This window comes from Bombus pyrosoma, linkage group LG9 (assembly GCF_014825855.1).
Source record: "Bombus pyrosoma isolate SC7728 linkage group LG9, ASM1482585v1, whole genome shotgun sequence".
In the NCBI taxonomy this organism is placed as follows: domain Eukaryota; kingdom Metazoa; phylum Arthropoda; class Insecta; order Hymenoptera; family Apidae; genus Bombus; species Bombus pyrosoma.
The window spans coordinates 11287121-11308845 of NC_057778.1; the positions used below are offsets into that span (position 1 = coordinate 11287121).

The window sequence follows — 21725 nt, forward strand, 5'->3', positions numbered from 1 at the left end:
AATAATAATAAATAGTAGTATACAATCTGAGTGAAAGATGAAGATATTCAAAATATTTTTTTTAATATATAATAAACATTCACATCTACTATCCTGACAAACAGAAGTGGGAAGAAAATACTAAAAAATTCACCCCTGCAAGACCAAACAAAGCAACCTTTATTATTAATTATTAGACCCAGATAATTAGACCTAGATCCTAATAAAAAAAATCAAAAAACACTGAAAATATTTTATCGAGTAGAAACAGAAAAACGCTTTATTAATTTTCCTCAGCGAAGAAGAAGAAAATATACAGGGTATCAAGCGAAAACAATGAAAAATCCCACGTTACCTCGCCATTACCTTCTGCGTCTTATCCTGACCTACCTCCGCGCGATTCCGCGTAGAAGCACCGCGAATTCTATCAAATGGAATACGGTGTGCGTGGCTACGGCCCTGACTGAGTTAAAAGAAGGCATTCTACCGTGATAAATTTACCATTACGGCGAGTGGGGCGGCATACAGTCGGAGAAAGTGGCGTTAGTTGATATATACCCAGGCAACGCGGGCCATCGTACACATTTTCAATATCGCTCTCGCTACTAATTTCAATCGGTGGAGATAATCACGTCCTCCTGACACCGGCCAGCGACAGGATGACGTTGTTGATCGGATTGTTCCTGATTGCCAGCTGGACCGGAGCTGCCTTCTCCGAACTACGTGAGTACCATTTTCATCCTCGCGCTTCTAAATCCTGTTACGAATTTGAGATAACGTTCGCATCTGGTTTTCTTCAAACGTCGTTGTATCTTGGGAAACGATGACATGTTTCATCCACTAGATGTTCTAAAGAGCGCTATTCTTTGTGTATCTCATGTATTTTGTGCATGTTATGAACGTTCTATACAGTTTTGCATCTTTAAATTTCACATAGATGGATAAAATACCGCGGTTTGGTAATTACTAATACCACATAATGGACGTTGCTTGATTGCAAACGTCGCGACACTTCATAGCTGTTACTTAAAAGGTAAAAAGTGTTTAACACAACTTGCATCCACGAAGAACGTTTGGCATGTCCTGGCTGAGTTGATCTGATCTATCTGAGTGTTGAAACGTTGATACAGACACGCGATTATCCACGACTCGTGTATAGAAACGTTTCGAGGACGATATTAATCGAAAAATTGATTCTTAATACGGTGACTACTGTCATGGTTCAACTTCGTTATTGATAGGTATTTACGTACATAATAAAATTAACTTCCCATAGTTCGAGGGTTTTCTGGGAATCTTACAGGAATATCAAGCATTTTGAGAAATAAAATAATTTAAGATTGTCTGTCTTTAAAATAATATCCTGCTTAGAGTAGTTTATGTCACAACATGTTTAGTAAAGTAGTTAAGTGGTATAGTTAAAGTACTTTAAATATTTTTGTACCACTTTTATTTTACAAGTATGTTGTCAGCTTAAACGTTATAAACATAAGTACATATTTTACAAAGCTTTTTGGTAAATCTATCATTAGTTTAATCATTACGGATCTAAAATGCAAAACTTATGAGACAAAATTTCTTCTACCAACAGCGTTAAAACGTTCCTGAAAAAGTTACCACACTAAGTCCTTTTTATTTACGATGTAACGTAGTTAAGTTCTTATTGCTCCGATAAAATAAAGAAAATAACAATAAGATACGTACGATATTTGAGAAAAAGGATGGAACAAGCGAGATGCGACATTTAAAAAATTTATCGTCCAAAGAACTTTCGATGTTATGTAGCTATAACTTGACACCTGTAAACATCTGTTAAAGGTGCGTCGTGTAGAATGACGTTGCGTGACGTAACGAACGTGTTGGACGGTTCAGGTTTTCGACGTGAATGTAATCGACCGTGACGAAAGAAACTGCTTAAATAACAAAATCAAACTTTGTTCTTCGAATGTCTTTTGCATACGAGCGTATATGAATTTTGTTGTTCAATAAAAACAGAAAACGTCGGTGAAACAAGGAAGCAACGTAGCAGATATGCAAACGGAACGCGAAAAATTTCCTACAGGTTGAAAAGGTTGAAAATAATGTCATCAAAATATTCAAAAATATTACATTATTTTTCATACAAAATCTCAGACGATCCTTATTCGACGTTCTACAGAAGATAAAATTAAAAAGATAAGAAAAATGTTAAAATATAAGAAAATAGAGACAAAAGGCAAAATAAATATTTTCATAAAATACTTTTAGCATTGGAATACTTTCGCAAGTCACTGTACATATTTCTCTAATTTTGTCGTACAAATCTCTCGACTTCGAATCGTGCACAATAGGTTGAGATACGCATGAAAGAACGGTAATTCTACTCTTAAACCAACCCTTAGCCTCAATCAACGTTATTGTCACCTCGTTTCACTCTCAACCGTGCTTCGAGTTTTACGATCCAACTTTTTTTTAGAAATTCGGATCGAAAGGACAGGTTCCAGGTCGTAAGGACATTCTCGAAGAACGATCAATCGTCCACAACGGTCCGCTGTTTCTAGCTATCGGCGATCTATCAATCAGTAACAATGCGGCACCGCCCCGATCCCGTTGATCCCCTGTATCGATCGATCCTTTCCCGAACACGTGTGTTTTCTTCTCTCCTGCCTTCGGACTCTTCAGCACCGAGAATTACGGTCGTAGAAAGAGCATGGACGCTCGCCAGCGTAATTTCACTTTCTACCGAACGTTTTTCACTTTCGATTTTAAGCCTAGCCTCCAGCAACTGGCAAAAAGACGCTCACCGTGACTCTCTGGTCATCAACCATCGTTGATTGTTCAGTCGCTCAAGGTTTGCACGTTTTTCGTTGACTCTTCACGCAGTGCGTTGTATACATTGTTCGTCGTTCGTACAGTGGTGGACAAAAGGGAGTTTAGAATAAGAGTTTAGATAAAGGGAGTTTAGAATAAGAAATAGAAAAGGAGGCGATCGTTTTGCAAAACCGATTTATATCTTGCGGTGGACAACAGGAGATTTGTAGAATGAGAAATATAAAGAGATGCGATCATTTTGCAAAACCGATTTATATCTGGTAGGAGCAGTTATTCCTAATCTCTCTCTTTTTGTTTCTTACGTTTAATAATAAACGACTGTTATCGGTATGGTAAAAAGTTTATGGGAAATATCACGAAAACTGAAATAATAGACAAAAAGTAATTACTTAGATACTTAATTGTTTAATAATGTATGTATATTATTTATTGCAGCGAGGCTTAAAGTCTAATGCGATCTTCATTTAGAGAGAAGCACGTAGAGTAGAATTTCGTTTGTTCTTTTAACGTGTTACTTGTAACGATGTCCGCAGTGTTTCCAATTAATCGTTCAATAATAAGAAATGTTAATTATTTCGTGAGACTAATCGAATTGGCCTTGGATATTAAAATAAGCGTTTGCGTTGGTTAGCTGGTGGAAAGTAGGTCATTTAAATTGCTTAAACTGCGTCCAGCTAAAATAATTATAGGTTCTACGAACACGCGAGTCGTTGCTTTTCACCGATTGGAATGTCAGGACCCCTTTCGCAACGTAAAAGGAAGTTTCGCTATGTCACGCCGGTTAGACGCATTCTTCTGCAAACGTTTTCATATTGCATCTAAAGAAATTGTTAATTAAACGTTTTATATGATGAACGAACATCATTTGAATTCCTAAGTAATAATATAAAGCAAACACTTTCTTACTTCGCTATCGTCCACAAATGTTTAATTTCCAAAAAAAAAAAAAAAATAAAAGATTTTTAACAAATCCCCTCGCGTAATTCGAATATTTTTCATAACGAAACAAATGAAGTATTTTTATAAACAAATTTTTTACACATTTCGTAAATTATCCGATTATTCTATTCAACGAAAAATGATAAAATCGTTAAGAAGAAGCACGTAATTTATAACTTGTCGATTTGCTATTATTATTAACTGCTAAATTATCGCCTACGAAAAGACTCGGATGCCCTGTAACAGCGTCCATGTTTAAAAAATCCAGATCCTTTCGTTCAAAAACCTTCCATCGATATCACCTATTGCGAAGAAACGTTTCACTTTTCGTCGTCGTCAAAATTACACTATTGCACCTGCTTTGCAGCACCTGGTGTGCAGTCTTGTCCACGAGCGCTCGACCTACCGCAATACGACAGATGCGTGGTGCAGCAATTGAACGCTATAACGCCGTACCTGGCCAAGGGGATCCCGTCTTTGAAGTTGCCAGCTTTAGATCCTCTATTCCTACCATCGCTAACGGTGGATAGAAACCTGGATTCGCTGAAGATCAAGGCGAACATGAGCCAGATTCGCGTGTACGGCGCAACGAATTTCGTTATTAGCGATTTGAAGGCCAATCCGAATGATCTGTCGGTTCGTCTCAAAGTTCAGCTGCCCCATGTCCATGTGAACGGAGATTACGATGTACAAGGAAGATTGCTGTTACTTCCATTGAATGGAGCTGGTAGTTTCAAAGGAAACTTCAGTGAGTATATTTCCAGTGAACGTTTCATTCAATACGTCCGAATCTAAATATTTCTATCTTTCGTATTATCGAATTGATTTATTGCTACAGCTAGCACGGAAGCGCAAGTATCTGCTCAAGGCAAAGAAGTTACCGATAAGAATGGAATACAAAGGATCGAGATCGATAAGCTGGTGACAAAGATTCGCGTGGGAGACGGAAACATTAAACTAAAAGCACCGCCTAGTCACACCGTAGCTGGTAACTATCTACTTAATCTGTAACTTAACTTTCGTCTCGAATCGAAAAACGAAGGGAAGGCGAGCTTAATTCGTTAAAAGAGATTAATTCCCTGGGCAATCCAATTCTTTTAAAAAAATCGTCTACCGCTACAATACCCGATCTGTCCATATTTATTAAAGATAATTTGAATGATCACTGAAACGAAAATACAAATACAAAAGCCAGTTGTGAATTCTCTCTAAATTTCCCGTTAAACAGACATAATAACATTCTTCGTAACAATCGAAATTCAATAGTATGGAATACTTCCTTTTCTCTGGCTCAATAACTTTAAGTCTGCCCCGGCAACCACAATCTGCGAGGCTTTTGTCCAACTTCCTCCCTTCTTCGTTCTCCGATCTTCCCTCTTTCCCTTCTTTTTCTCACCTTTCGCTGCAATTTCGTCTTTTCAGCTGACGCAGCGGCCACGTTTTTCAACTCGAATCCACGCTTAGTCCTGGATATCGCCAGCCCGATTATCGAGGACACAGCCGCGACTGTTAGCAGAGCATTGGCCGCCAGAGCATTAGGGGCTCTCACAAAAGAGGAATTACTTCCCTAGTCCACGTTCGCTACGTTAGGCGATCCCATAAGTAATGGTAGAGTGCGTTTAACGCGTTTCCTGTCTCGTCAACTATGAACAATCCAATAATTCATGTTCATTGAAATATAATTGAAATGTAAATATTATTCAACTCGAAATTATCAATTTCAAATGATACACGTTTGGCAAATTAAATTATTAATTGTATTTAATACACGTGAAAAGTGTTGTAAAATGTCAAATGCTTGGTATCAGATTATGTCAAGTAGCGAGCATTTGTATTTTGCAAGGTATTGTAATTTTATACTTGGACACATTTGCACATTTTCTTTGTTAATAATCTCGTAAATATTTCAAAGCATATTCACTGAGCAAAGTTATTTGTCCAGATGTAACTTAAATACTACAGTTTCTTTTTCGTCATAATAATCTTTCCAATATTATAAATATTAGCACGCATATATTGCATAATTTCTTAAGTCCTTCTAAACGTTTCTTTCTGGTTTAACGAGCATTTTTCCAACGTTCTGGAATATCACGAACAAAATTGTCGATTTCGACATGGAAAATCAGGTTCGACAGGAAACGTATTAAAGTGAAAAATAGAGAATTTTTTTAAATTTTAAGTACGTACTTAGATCGTTTTTATACTGCATATTAGATATAGCTTAATGTGATTAACTATAGTAACGAATGGTAGTTTATTGTCGTCATAGCCTGGATCAAAAATAGTATTTTTAAACAACCAAAAAGCGGAAATATATTTTAAATTTTGAACATTATACTTTAAATAACTGAATATACGTTATTTTTGTTATTGTGAAATCTTAATTCGTCGTTATTCTGTTATATACAATGAAACAACATAGAATCTGTTTGTATATATAAATGTGTATCTTCATATAGATATCGAATATTATACGTTTGTTATTAATTTTCAGGTGTAATTGTTAAAGCAAATCATTTTACGATCTTTTGATAAAATTTTATTATTCATGGGGCAAAATGTTTCGTTACAATTGAACATTCCTTCGTACATTAAAAATTATTCGCCTACTTTTGTACAAATCGTTTGACATGTTACGACGTAATTACACAATTTCATAACTACATTATAATATCGTTTGTCACAACTACGTATCATGTTGACCATTTTCTGTCTGGTTTCTTGTTTGTCGTTCGTTGATCGAAAACTTTTGTAATAAACCGAATAAGTGTTATAATAAATCTTAAGCTGAATATATCTTACATTGATTTTACAGTAACATTTAACAATATACGATCTACACCAATTTTAAAAGCACGCCTAAATGCTTTTCCAAATGTTATACATTTATTTTATTTTCCAATTATTCGTTGTTAATTCTTTAACAAGATAACAATATCGAAATGTGTTCTTTTATTCGTTTATAAAATATACGACGTATGCAAATGTATGCCCGTATGAATATACATTGACAATAAAAGATAACAAAAATAGCTGTACAAATTTTTACAAGATTATCGAAACCGAATCTTAACGATTTAGACAGTTTAATCGTCCGGAAATAGTTCTTTGTACGTGAAAGTCTTTGTGATTTTATTGGCCACGTCCGTGAAAAGTGTTGCCAGCGATGTTTCCAGCACCGGTGTGATTTCGTCCAGAAATAGCGCGTTGTTGTTGTTTAACAACTCGTGCGTGGTAGCGGCTGATCGAACGAAAAATGTGATTAACACCTCGAAAACGTATTAATGCAATTCATAATTCACTATCGAATAATAATTATTCACTGTTACGAGGATCTGAGAAATAATTAGGATACTACGAAAGCAATTAAGGAAAATTAGCAACGTAGTTTGCCGATTTGAATATATAATTAAGATAACACTTGGCTTACCAAGAACAGTATCGCCGCCAAACAAATTACTGAGATTTAAATGCGCCTTGCCGATTTTGATCTTCATCTTCATCTTCTCAAAATTAAGGTAGACGTCGTTATCTCTGTGCACTTTACGTGCTCGTAGGACCACGTCCGAATCATAATCGGCTTTGGGATGAAGATAAATCAAATGAATGGTGGATAGAATTTAGAAATGAAATGAAACGAAGAAATTTAATTACTGAAAGATCCAGTGATATCACCCTGCCCTGTCAATTTCAGCAAAAGCAGTCTTGCGTCGATCTGGTACTTCCCTTGAAAGCTCAACTTATCGAAATTCACTTTGAAGGTGAAGACCACGTTCTCTACGTCAGCTTTAAGGTCCCGGATATTGAACGAAGATGGACCAAACACCTGTTTTTCGATTATTAACGTAAAAGGAAAAAAACAAATTATAACAACGAAAGAAAAAGAGGAAGAGAGGGTCGGGCAGGTAACATCGATCTATGGAAATGATCGCGATCCGTTCTACAAATTTACCCGCAAATCCGTGAGATTGACGTCGAGCCTCGCTCCGACTGGTCCTCGAGACAGACGAATTTGTTTGAGGTTTAGGGGTTCGATGGCTGGTGCTCCGAGTTCTGGTATCCCAACTGATAATTTATCACGAAGCTGGTCGATGGACCTGGTGATGCATTTGTTGATATCTGGATCGCTCTTCTTGCACGGCTTTATGTAAGACGCTGAAATTGAACGATTGCTCAAACTGGATTAATTGTTGACGCGTTGAAATCGTCTCGTGTGATTCGAACGGTCCAAGTAATACGAAGAAATGTAAGCAATTTTATACAAATGTGTATTTTGGTCGAAGAAGTTGAAAGGTTGAAACAGTTAGGCAATTAGAAATCAAGATTAAGATCTGGAATTAAAAATCAGAAACGAAGAAGAAATACTTATGGATCACTTGGAACAGGAATTAACAATGCCGTTTTAACGAAAATTGTGTTACTTTGTGCACGAGATTGGAATTTGTATAATATTTACTATTTTCTTAGCGTGACTATTAACAATTAGATCATGCACGTTTAAGCAAATTTAAATTCTTAGGGACACAAAGAAAAATGGAACATACATTGTGATTTGTTTGATTCATCGTCGATGGAAATAGAAAATACAAGGCTGCCTCGTCAATACGATTCCATTTATTTCTCACGTTATATCAACTGTATCGCTGTAGATTCTAATTTTATTATTCAGATCAATTTTACGTTACTTGTTCCATAAAAAGGAATAATACAAGAAAATATTTATTATCTTCGATCTCTTTAACAATTTCAAAGTCCAACACGTACGAATGATGAAAAAGTTACTACACTTATAACAAAGACTGTCGATTGATACAGCTAACGTTTTTAAATACAAAGTGTAAAGCTTTATTCCACGATATCTATTTGTATCTACTTAATTACGAAATCCACTGTACAACGCAAGAAGATCTTCGTTCTGTCGTTTGTTTAACATCACCTTTAACTATTATTTCCGTTATTGTCTTCAGCGTGTCACTTGCTGTCATTCCAAAAATATAACGATCAATCATAACGAATGCGAATCTTCTACTACGAAATTCTATCTTCTATTTCATCCAATTTATTACCGAAATATTATTTGTTCAGATATGTATAATTTTCTGTGCTGGACTGGGTTAAACGTGCAGTAAGAATACTTGTATGCGAGTATCAGTGTGTGGGAGTATGTGTGTGCACAGCGTCTCAAAAACAGATGGATGTAAACTGTCCAGTCGATAGAAGCATCTGCAAGAGTCGTCGGTTAACAGTCGGGTAAAGAAGAAAGTGCTGAGACGCGTGCAGATACGTATCGATAAATATAATAGAGATCGTCCATTAAATAAACGTATAACTATTCAAACATTAATTAAAAGTGTAAATTTTGTGTTCCCATAACATTATTTCGGCTTCAAAGATCCAAAATTCTCGACATTATTTTTTTTTGTTAAAGGTTCAGGGGTATGAATTCTTAATCGATCAGAGATTTCGTCGAAAGAGAATGATCGTCGAAATGAACCAGATCGGCGATCCTGTTTCTTGTTGTTAATCGAGTTCAATGTCGTGGATGCAGTCCTGTTTTAAAAAACTGAAAGCGGCACGATAGATGTCGAAACGCGTTTAAAATGCACGCTACATGTGTACTCACTTCTGTCTTTCATGGAGAGTCACTACTGAAATTTTGCAATCGATCCTTAATACCTATCAACACATTCTCGAGAAGATCTCGTTGGCATTAAGCAAGACAAAAATTAGGATAAGGACTGGTGAAAGGAGATTAATTCCTTTGAAACTCGCGGATGACCGATCGTTCGATGTGCGATTTGTGCGAAATTTCCTTTTACTTGGAAGAGTGATTCGAAGTGGATAGAATTTCTTAGTAGAGATCGTTTCGGAATTTTCCTTTTAATTTTAATGTACAGGATTTTTATATTTTTAATTTTGTAATCCTTCGTTTCTGATTTTATAAGTTTTTTATTATGAAAATACTCACGCAAAACAGCAAGGACTGCGGAGAACAGAGTCGCTGTTAAGCTGAAAAAAGATAGAAAAATATTAATTGCTATTTTATTGCATCGTAAAGTATATCTCTAATTTCATTCCATGTTTTTGTAACAAAAGACTATAGAATCTCGGTATTTTACCTTCATCGATCTAATTTTCTTCGTTCAAGTGAGAAGTATGAATGGTGCTTTATTTTGGGGAAAGACATCGAAAGAGAAAAGAAAATAGCATAAAAGCTGATTATTTTATGTTATACAAGTTGTTTGACTTTTAAACGAATAGAGCTATATATACATGTATATATATGGCTACTGTGTAATCTCTGATTCGATAGAGTTCTTTATTCTCGAGTTCGATGTAAATAAATGTGACAAGTTAATTCAATGGTTCATAATAGTTTATTTATGAAGAAGTCTTAAATAAAACCATCTATATATATATAAATCTAACCTAAAATAAAACTAACCTTAAATAATTAGCCCTAACTAACCTAACCTTATATATACTCTCTCTCTCTGTATATATATATAGATGGTTTTATTCAAGACTTCTTCATAAATAAACTATTATGAACTATCGAATTAACTTGTCACATTTATTTACATCGAACTTGAATAAAGAACTCCATCGAATCAGAGATTACACAGTAGCTCGTAAATCGTATGTGCATGTTTTATGAAGAAACTGTATGCTGGTAAGATTCTCTAAACGAACGATGCCAAGGTTGTCTTATATACCTTGCACAAAGGCGTCTTAAACACATCTGTAATTACTATGATTAACGAAACATTGTATTTTAACTATATAATTCAAAATAATTTGCTATAGTGATGTATCAGATACTTTCGTAAGTAATCGTCTGAAAACACGTCAGTTACAAACATTTATTTAAAAGATAATCCATCAACTGGAGAGCGTGTAGTACATCATTAAATAATCGATTGAAACAGAAAGGGAATAGCTGCTGCTTGGCATAAACCGGGTCTAGTATTGCATCACTGTGTAGCATTTCCAAACCACAACATACTCGACCCGCGGTTTGTGTAACTTTATGTCTTCCGCGTTTTACGATCTTGCAAATTTTCGTCGAGAGTTAGTCATTAAAGAAACATTTCTTATGTCCACAACTTTTTACTTTTAAACTTTCCACGGTTTCTTATGCACTTTATTACGCGTAATGTACATGTTTCTATCGTTTCGCGACGTTTATCGATAAATTCAGAAGATCAAAGTTAGAAGACGCGAATATATAATTATTTGTTTGATTTAAAACTGTCGCGTCCATCTAACTCGCACGAAGAAAACGTAACACCTCGAGGTGTTAAGAAATATCCTTAGCTGCCTTTGAAATAAAATCGACAATAAAACCAGTCTGCACGAGCACATGATAAATGACAACCACTTTTTACGCGCTACGATTATCGACCGGATCAAGTTCAATATGTAATTATGAATTTACGTTAATTTCAATAAAATTTTGCCTGGTAGGTTTGAAATTCTACTTATATAAGTCATCTATTTCCTGAAGTGCTCGCAAAGTATCGCCTCGTTCAGAAAATTGTCCAGTACATCGATACGGATATTTCTCTTCTTAAACAAATAAAATATTTATCGAAAGAGTATCATGGTAGATTTCGAATATTCCTTTATAAATGCTCCCACTTTAATATCTCAACGTTCGAATCTACCAATAACATCGTCATATTCTTCGATAACTATAGTACGATACAGTACAATCTTCAAGCTTTCAAAGACACCCCGTTAACAGTACGCACTTATCTCTGCTAACCGCACATTTTCAAACTCCCACTGAACACATATTTCACTGGAAACTTTTGCTCACGATCAGCTAATAAAATTAAAAAGACTAAAATCAAGAAAATAGAGAAAAATAACACGCCCATCGACCATCGATCGTGTAATACGATTATACAACCATAACAATTGCGACGTAACACAAGCAGCCAAAATTCCCTTTAACCAGTCAAAACGCGATCCTGTCAAACGCGAGTTAAACGTCGATCCTTTGCGGCTTAAGTTAATTTTGAACCCGTAACCGAAAGAAACTAAAGAGGAGAAAGAAGACAAATTGGTCGTACCAAAGGCGCACAAGAAGAGCGTACATCACGGTCGGTCAGCAGGTTCTCTAGCGTCTAACCGATCGAAAGACGGGGATGATATGTAAAGCCACGATCCCCGGACAGGACTGCAGGGATTGCCTTATCGCATTAAGCATGCTGATTACCTCGTGCCACTTGTCGGTCATTGGTCCAGCCCCGTGGCTCGCGCCACACCGATGCTAACTTCTGGAGAACGGTGTTGCACACCGTCGAATCGCCTTTTGCCTCCATCCATCCGTCTTTCTTCGCGATTTTCACGACTCACTCGATGCTCGAGTTCTAACTCTTTAACGCGTTCACTGTCGCGGCTTTCCAGAACTTTCTCGTTCGCCGCTACCGAACAAGCGGATTGCGCACTCGACTTTCCTGTTTGGCGGAACCTGGCAACTATCGCGCCGAACGGGTTGCCACTAGTTGTTTATCCGCGTTTCCTAATTTTCCTTCCGTTGAATTTGAAAACCGCGCCGCAGTGAACACGTTAGAGCAGTTCAGAGGAAGGTCGAGAGTTCAAAGAGTTAGGTAGGTGGTGGTTACGGTAGGGGAGTGGAGAGTCAAGGGGCGGTGGATCGTTCGGACAAGACGATTCTCCAGATTTTCGTATTTTAATAATTCATATTTTATTTATTATTTGGTATTTTAATAACCAAAGGGAGATTTAGAATTCTCAGGGGAAATTAGGGCAGAGTGAAAATGGGAGACTTTTAGGGCAGGCACGTTTCAAGCGTTTCAACAGTTCACGGTTCGTGCGGTTGGGATGATTTTTCGGGTTCTAATGGCCAAAGGCGGATTTCGAATTTTGGATAATCTCAGGAGAATAAAGGCTGGAATTTTTTAAGTGTAGATAGTTTGGGGAGATTTCAAGTAAAAGAACATTGAGGAAAGATATTAAATTAAGAAATGTAGAAATTAGCAGCTAGAAGAAAAACCTTCGAAGGAGGAGAAGTTGAAATTGAGAGAATTTACGGAATTCTTAAGGTTCTGTGATCGTGGTTTGTTTGTTTGTCTCCTCTTGGAAGGGGTTGTTGATGCCTGTAATTGAAAATGGTACTAAGAACACGTGTAAATAATAAAAATTATATTCCATATGGTACGTTAATCGAAGAAGGAGTTATTAGCGAATGGGGAAGAAATACTATCAAAATAAAAATAAGAAATTTGCAATACAAATCATTCTGACCACAGAGAGACGTATGAAACGTTTAACTTTATCTTAAGAATTCATTGTGTAATAACAGATACGAGAATTATAACGTGAAGAATGTACAGTTGCAGGTGTACACGCATTTATTGCAAGAACTAGGAATGTTGTGCGAGTGAAATTGACGAACCGAGTAAAAACTTGTAAACAGTTGTAAATTACGGTAAACGTTACGTCACACTTTCATTTAGGTTACTTGGTTATGTAGTTTTTTCTAACTCCTTGCTACATCCAGGGATTTAATAAATTAGTAAAGAAATGGAAGAATAAACGGGTGAAAGGAGGAAAGGGTACGGATGATTTATGGGGACGTGGGATTTGAAAAATTCTATGGACCACGTTAGAGATAGAAAATTTATAATGAACATAAGGATACTTGAAGATAATTTTATTTGCAAAACGCGCGACGATTAACTCGTCACATCCTGAATTGCAAATAATACTCGAACTATTAATACCACGTACATTAATTTTTTAACCTTTGGCGGAAGAGGAAAAGTCATATGAATAAAAGTATCTTGAAAGAAAAACGCATTCTACGGTTTTTATAAAATAAAAACAATCTTTATTTATTAATACCGTTACCATATCATTGACTATCAAATATCTCTCAAGAGAGAGAGAAGAATTCTCGGAATAAGCCCTCACGAGGAAGCCGAACAAACTTGGCTTCTGCGTCGATGGAAGAAACACAATTGCAAATTTCCAATTATTCTATATTATTAATTATTATATTAAATGAATTTCCTGTACATATCAAATTATTTAAATCGATATGGCGTTTTTTAAGTTGCTCAAAGTTGCAATAACAGCAATACATAGTATCAAGGGCATAACAATTAACAATCATTACAGCAGCCTGTTACCTTTGCATAACAAATCGAACAATGTCCAAGACTGTTAACCAGAAAGCCCTACCGTTGTCGTCTACAGATATTGCCATTGATTTGCTATTTATTTTGCCACATATCGCTCGGTTAATAACAATTTTCGCGTGTAGGACAATAAGAGTTAGGCGGGTGACTATTAGCTCGTAGTATTTTAGCTCTTTTTCTCCTCTTAAAGGGAATTGCCCGTTCGATTTCAGCTAATCTTAGCCTCTGATTTATCAAAAATCCCCAAACCGAAGAAAATTCAATTTAACTTCAGCAAAACCCGTGTACCTTGTTTCCCGAATAAAAAATCGAACGATTCTCATAATTTTTAGTACATTTTTTCTCTACTTATTGTCAGAACAAGCGTTCAACTTTAATCGAACCAGCCACGTTACCAGCAATGACGTGCACACGCAATTATCTTTGAGTTGTCGACGTTTGAATACTAATCGCGATTCCACTAATAAACTTCACGAAGTAAATATTCGCTTTTACTACTAGCCAATCGTTAATAGCTATGCTAATCGATCGGAACGACAAAGTGGCCACGTTAAAAGACAGTTGTCCCAAAAGAACGATCCACTGAGATCGTGTGAGTTCGATGTTCTTCGACCATTGCAAATTAAAGTATTCGTACAACGGCGAAGGAAGGGGATGAAAGAAGGGAGAAAGAGTCGGTCGTGGCGATTTCTGCGGTTTTTACGAGGATCGTTAAGCGACGGCGAAAGTTGCAAAAGCGATCGCCGCGGTGCTGGCCCTAAATTCTGCGATCCGTGACAAAATATGCGAGTAAACCTGGTCACTCACCTCGAAGCGTGATCTTAATCATCGTACCACGTTCGTGGAATAATGTTGCAACCCGATCAGGGATTTTATTAGCGGTTTCTCTGCCTTTCTGATTTTCCTCCCTTCTTTCCCTTTTCTTTTCCTAAGTCGATCAATTTAGGAAACAAGTTTGAGTTTCTGATCGAGTATCCTCTTTGCGATTTTTTTTTCGTGTTTTTACTAGAGAAAGAATCAACTATTGAGATTTATTACGAGATTATGGCAAATTATCGATTTACGACGGGAATTAATTATGCTCATAGTTTACTCAGTTTCAATATAATTTGTATGTGCGTGAATTTAACTATAGTATAGTATAGTACGCTACGATACGATATAATATCCTATTTACAATATAATTGCATCGGTGGTGTTGCTCGATCCTCAAAATTTCTTCCTTAATGTCGCTATTATGAGATCTTATTTTTGGTTTTTCTTACTTGTAAATCTCCCTTGTTTTGTCTTCTTTTCACTTTTCCTTATTTCCTCCTCGTATGTTCCCACTTTATTTTCGTGCCACTTGGCGCTTTCCTTTCCTTTTTCCCCTCACACTTCACTTTTTCTACAGAGCTCCCCGTCCACGTGTTACCCTTGCCTCGCACCGAACCGAAAGTCCTATTATGAGATCTTATTATATCATGGTATTTAACTTATCTTCCTTTTCTTAGCTTTCCCATTGTATCGGGTTGGCAACTGGGTGATTGTGGATTTTGTCAATAGGTGGTAATGACAAAATTCGCAATCACTTAGTTGCCAACCCAATACTACGTAGATTTTCAAGTGATCTCTTTGTTTCCTATTGTATCGTCTGCGACGATTATGACCAGCTTCGCGGCTATTTCCATGGTTTCAGAAAATTCCTTCCGTTCCTCTTCCTTCCCTCTCCACTGTGTAAATAATACAAAGAAGCAATTAACGTATTAAAGTAGAATTATAGTAAAAGAATAATTGGGAAATTGTCTGGTGGATCGATGGAGAAGAGAACGTTGTTTCTCTGGTTATACGCGAATGTATAATATGTATCATGCATCGCATAGTGTCGTATCTCTCGATCTTGCGAAATACCTGAAAAAAAAAATGTTGCTTGTTCATCATGAATAAAACATATCAATAATAAATTCCAAGGAAACAAATTTGTAAAATTAATGTGAAATTGAAAGTGCGAAATTAGAATGACAATTAAATTAAGAAAGGTTATTTCTAAAAGTAGAATGTTATATCGCAAAGGATCTGAGGATTGTCTGGCAACTACCGATCCATTTCGCCTTACTCGCTTGCAGTTTTTCGCTTTTTTACTACGAGAATAACGATAGGAAATTTCGCTTAATATTTACATGGAATATCGAATAGGAAAAAGTAGAGAAAAAAAGAGTACTAAATATAGTAGTTTCTCTTATTATACGATTAAGAAACAAGTCATAATTCTTGGTCTGTGAATTGTAAACACTTCTGGCTGCAAACCATACGCTTTCACACGTTCATTTATGTTTCCTCTCCTTATTAATATAATTCCTCTTATAATAAAATCCTCCTTATCCTATATAATCCTCCTTATAATAATCATAACCATACCATAGTTCAGTTAAAGATAAGTTTAATAACATTGTAAAAATAATATTCCTAAAAACCTGTCAAATATTTCCTTTTCCAAAAATATTGTAATGTTACGATAATAAGAAAACCCCTAATCCCAATCAATCGCTTACACACAAATAGATGGAACAAAAGAAGATGCAGAAAGGAAAGGAATAACGTGAATCGAAATATTGGTTACATAAATATCGTACAAAATATCACTTATACGCAAACAGATGGAACAAGGAAAGAAAACAAGATGGAAAGAGGAAGGAATAACGTGAAACAAAATATTGATTCATAAATATTTATTACGCTAATTAAAATTCTAAATTTGAAAGGACTAATTAATAAAACAAAGATAGTGGAAGTAGACTCGTCCTATGTGTTTTTGTAATCATGACTGTCGTGGACTTTGATGATTCAGAATCGTTGTCGATTCAGCGTACCCTGAGAGTATATATAAGAGGTTGGCAGACGGCCGAAGATCAGTTCCGATTTGTACAGGAAAACGGAGATCTGTGATTGCTTCCGCTTTAACATTGAATCTGACAGAACGAAAGAATGTCGTCCAGGTTGCTTGTCTTTCTGACGATTGTTGTTGGATTTGTGACAGCTAAAGTTCGTAAGTAAATTTCAAGTCCGATATGATCTTTTCCTTTTTTTAATAAAATAATATATCGAACTTCTTGAAAGCTATAAACTTATCGAGCTATAAACTCGAAAGCTTGTTAGGATAATATTTTAGATTTCTTTAAACTAAAAATGTATAATTAAGATCTCAGATTTTTAAACATAAAATGTAGAAAATTATGGTGATCAGAAGGTCGAAAGAAGGGAAAAGAATAGGATAATTGAAAGTTGAAAATAAAACGTCAGTTACTTACATATACGGTGTGTTAATTCATTTACATATACAAATTACATTGTGTATTATATTATCATATTATTAAATATTAATTGTACAAAATATTTGTATAGATCGAGCAGCATATATTCCGAGAAGGCAAACATTAATTTAAATAAAGAGACAAATATAAATTGCATAAATATTAACCGAGTTTTGTAAATTATAATTGATTAAATCGTAGCAGTTAATTAAACTACCGTCAATCAATTAATATCGATGAAAAATTCACTTATTTGTCATTTTAGAGTTAGTTAGTTTGGGAGTTGTTTCAGATCTCTTCTCGGTCTTCATTTTTCGGTAAACCAGTTGATAGGAAAGATAGTGAAACTTGAAAAAATCTGTTAACATTTAATTTACTCATATTCACCTTCGATTGAAACTCGATTAATCTTCAATAAAATCTGTAATCCTGCATTAGTGTTTATTGAATATTCGATAAATGTGTCATACGATGTAATGCAGAATAAAGTATTGAATGTCACGGTATATAGAAATATATATATACGTACACCAAGTATAATTTTATATAATTAAATATTGACACTGAAAATTCGCACTGCAACGCGAAACAGACATTTTGAAGTGTTGCTAAAATAATAATCAAACACGTTGTAACTTCCTCTAAATTCAATATTCTTCGCTGTGAATTATTTTAGTCAATTCAAAGGTAAAACAAATATAATTCCACTATAACAAATACGACCATAAATTCAACGAAGATACGACTAACGTTTATTAAGATACAATTTCAAGCCCATAATACGGATAGATGCGATTTAGAAGAAATCTTTTTATTGTGACTTAAACACATCGCATCGATAGAGCCAATAAATCAGAATCTCGCAACAGGATATAAAATATAGATAAATAAAAAAGTGAAGAGAAGGCTTTTTTATACTGATATTTCAATTAATACTTAGATATATCGAGGATATCCATAAATGAATAAATATCACGCACGACTGTACATCGTAACACAGAGGGAAACTTTGCATGCCATACTAATACTATGAATGCTGTCGAAAACCAGGAAGCCCATAAGTCCGATTGCGCAAAGAATTTAAAGGATTACAATTTACAATAGATTGCAATAAAATATGCTAAACGTTGAGCGTTGAATATTTATTTGCGTAGGTGAAAACATTTTACGAAATAGTATGTTAATTGATGATAATATATTAAAGTAATCTCAAATTATCTAAGATAATCTAATTGACTGAAAGGTGGTATTAAAGTGAGAATATTTTACGCAATTTGTACATTACATTATACATTGTATATTAAATGAAGTACTTCAAAGTTAAATTCATTGCATAAAAATAAAACACTGACATATGTAAGTAGGCGTAAAAACTTAAATATAAGATATAAATATAAAGAAAAAGAAATGCGTCAAATGTATCGATCTAGAATTTGGAATATATACATCTCTTTTATCTTCTTCTATCTGTTTATAAAAAATAAAATTTTTCTTATTGATTTGAATATATATCATAAATAAACTATTACATGTAATTATCGTCTTAGTCGTAAGTGTGAAAATAAAAATTAAAAGGTTAAAAAACAGTAAATAAAGTAATTTAAACGGTAATTTAATTTGTAATAAAGTAATAAAACGGATGATCTTACGTTAGATAATATTCTACCCTTTTATGCAAACGATGTTGAAGTAATTCATACCCTAGAGGGATCGTTATTTAATCGGTCAGTACAACTGAACGATTAAACGAATAACAATTTTATATATCATATGTTGAATTTTTAGTCTATTGTTGTAGTCTATTGAAAAATATTCTTAAGAAAAACTAAAAAAAAATGAAAAATATCTAACCAAATATACTAATTATCGGACTACTTTACGTAATCAACTTGTAATTGCTAATTATTCTGCATCTGTACAACATTTAAAATTAACTTCCTTGCAAAAAAAAAAAGTAAACACGTGTATTCCTGGAAATCTATGTTTTTCCTCTTTCTTGTGCCGCATAAAGTGTCTCGAGTTTTCTATTCGTCTTTATGATAAAATATTAGGGAAAATAAATTAGGGGAAAACAAAGAAAATTAGAAATAAAAAATATCAAATTGCCAAAGAATTAGGAACGAACACGTATACTTCAAACTTCAGAAGAATAAAAATACGTAATGGGTAATTTCAAGTAGCAAGATGATAAATCTTTAATTATCGACTCGACCAGTTTCTTCACAGAAATAAATATATAAGGATAGAAAGTTTCAAGAAAAAATCATTTTCTTTTACTGCTCTTTCCCTTTAACAGGTTTGAGGGATTTCCGTGTCCTCTACAAAATACCGTACAGTACCCTTCAGCTATCTTATCAACTAACTTATTTTCTTACTATTGGGTTGGCAACTAAGTGATTGCGGTTTTTGTCAATATCACCTAATGACAAAATGGCCAGCTGTCTTGCTTCCAGTCGCTCAGGTTCTACGGACATCGAGTGTTCCCGGGATTTCCATTTCCTCTTACGCTCTAATATCTCGTGCCAACCGTGACTCTGATTATTTCCTTTTCCTTTTGTCACTTCTCTTTTCTCGTTTCTTCTTTTTTCTCTGTTTAACGATATAAAAGAATATAAAATCTTGCAAGGATCGAAATAAGAAGATTCAGGGCCCAATATTACAGAAACAATAGAATATAATCGTAACCGATGTTTCGAAGAGTAAGATTGAAAGATAAATATTGATAAATCTGATGACCATCTTGCAGCTCCTTACATACATATTTGCGGCATCAAAAATCCGAATCTCGATGACTGCATCATCAAAAGCGTGGATGCTCTATCCAAGAATCTGGCCGTTGGTATACCAGAGTTGAATGTTCCACCAACAGACCCAATGTTGATCGGAGACATGACACTTATTGACACCGCAAACTTCAAGGCAACTGGATCCGATGTCACGCTCAATGGCTTATTGACGTATCATATAAATAGTCTGCACCTAGATCTCGAGAAGCATCAGGTAGACATCGATCTGAATTTGGCTGAAGCTAAAATAAATGGCAATTACAATATTAGCGCTAGGATCTTGATCCCTATAAATGGAAAAGGACCTCTTACCTTTACCACGAGTAAGTTCAAAGTATCGTTGTATAATTTTTTATATTCAGAAAATGCTCGTTCATTCGGTCTAACTCCTGAGGATGCGCACGAGTCATAAGGCATATTATGTATATATACTTTGTATATAGATAATTTTCAAAATAATAATATCCGCGCGTTAAAACAAGTATTTCTGCATTCTATTCGTAAAAACGTATGTGTTATAAGAAACAGCTACAAATTTGGCGTAAGCCAAAGCGAAGTTGAGCTTATAAAATGATGGATACAGGTACATTGGCTCGAGAAACTACATGTTTGGACACTTGTCATAGAAAACGTCTGTACGCATATTGTGTGCGCTATATAAATTACAAGAGGGTTGCTCCACGCCAAACGGGCCACTTAGAGATGAAATATGCTACAGTCCATGTGAAATTAGCCAGAGTTTGAATCAATATTTTATTGATTTCGAATTTGTTTAAGAAATACGAATCTTTGAATTTCCTAACGTTTGTCCATTTTAACAAAGTCGGTTTACAATTGTTTGGATACGATTCTTGGGAGAAAAGACCGGAAGAAATCGACTGTTATCGATCCGTTCTAGCTATTCCCCTCGCCTCACGTTCACCGTCAAAACCGCAACTGAACACTTCGTCGCGAAAAGTCTTTCCGTAACGATAATTACAAACTCCCTTTACAGATGACGTGAACGCAAAGATAAGAATGTTGTACAACCTAGTCGAACACGCTGGAAAACAGTATGTCTACTTCTCGTCGATGACCACGCACTTGGACGTCAAGGATTATACCATCAAATACGAGCCGGAAAATTTCGACGAAACTCTGCGAGATGCGTTCAAAGAGGCGGTTGGCCACAATAATCGGGAAATATTGGAAATGACCAGACCTAATTTAGAGAAAGCCATTAGCCAGAGATGCCTAGAAATATCTAACAAGATCTGCAAGCATTTCACTTACGACGAACTTTTCCCCGATCGGGAGTAAACGAGATCGTTGCGAAAATCCCTGTGAAATAAAAGGAAATAGCGATTTGAACGAAATAAGCGGTTGAGTTACGTTTCCCATAAAATAAGTCGTTCGTTGTTCGAATATTTGTTTAACCATATATTAGCCACGGTGGTTTATCGATGACAAATTCGTCAACATTTTTATAAAAATAAATAAAAATGAAATAACATAAATTTCGTGGATTAAAAAGTTGTCAACTATGTGAGTGACTTAAATAACATCTTCGTTATTCTTGTAATTAATTTCTCTTTTATGTTGTAATTTATTGAAATTATCTCCTCGTTAAACGTCCTAAGATATTCTGTAAAAAAAAAAAAAAAAAAAAAATGTACCCTACACGCTTACTAGTAAAAAGTACGCATTTCTGAAAATACTTGATACAATGGTTTATTGTGATAATAAATTTGATAAAATCTTTCAGAATT

General features: G+C 35.1%; 3 protein-coding genes across 3 annotated transcripts; 2 read left to right on the forward strand and 1 right to left on the reverse strand.

Annotated features, from left to right (window-relative positions):
* Positions 1-307: 307 nt before the first annotated feature.
* Positions 308-6034, forward strand: LOC122570758 (circadian clock-controlled protein daywake-like). Its single transcript, XM_043733565.1, has 4 exons — positions 308-702; positions 4097-4477; positions 4568-4717; positions 5152-6034. Exons 1-4 carry the CDS (start codon positions 639-641, stop codon positions 5298-5300), a joined length of 744 nt encoding a protein of 247 aa, XP_043589500.1. The 5' UTR covers positions 308-638; the 3' UTR covers positions 5301-6034.
* A 148-nt stretch (positions 6035-6182) lies between these two features.
* LOC122570757 lies at positions 6183-11853 on the reverse strand. The gene is made up of 6 exons (XM_043733564.1): positions 11808-11853; positions 9698-9738; positions 7682-7884; positions 7384-7555; positions 7160-7309; positions 6183-6970 (listed from the first exon to the last, which is right to left on the reverse strand). Exons 1-6 carry the CDS (start codon positions 11831-11833, stop codon positions 6816-6818), a joined length of 747 nt encoding a protein of 248 aa, XP_043589499.1. The 5' UTR covers positions 11834-11853; the 3' UTR covers positions 6183-6815.
* A 4919-nt stretch (positions 11854-16772) lies between these two features.
* On the forward strand, positions 16773-21723 carry LOC122570761. The gene is made up of 3 exons (XM_043733567.1): positions 16773-16926; positions 19938-20300; positions 20972-21723. The coding sequence occupies exons 1-3, from the start codon at positions 16866-16868 to the stop codon at positions 21274-21276; spliced, it is 729 nt and encodes a 242-aa protein (XP_043589502.1). The 5' UTR covers positions 16773-16865; the 3' UTR covers positions 21277-21723.
* Positions 21724-21725: the final 2 nt, after the last annotated feature.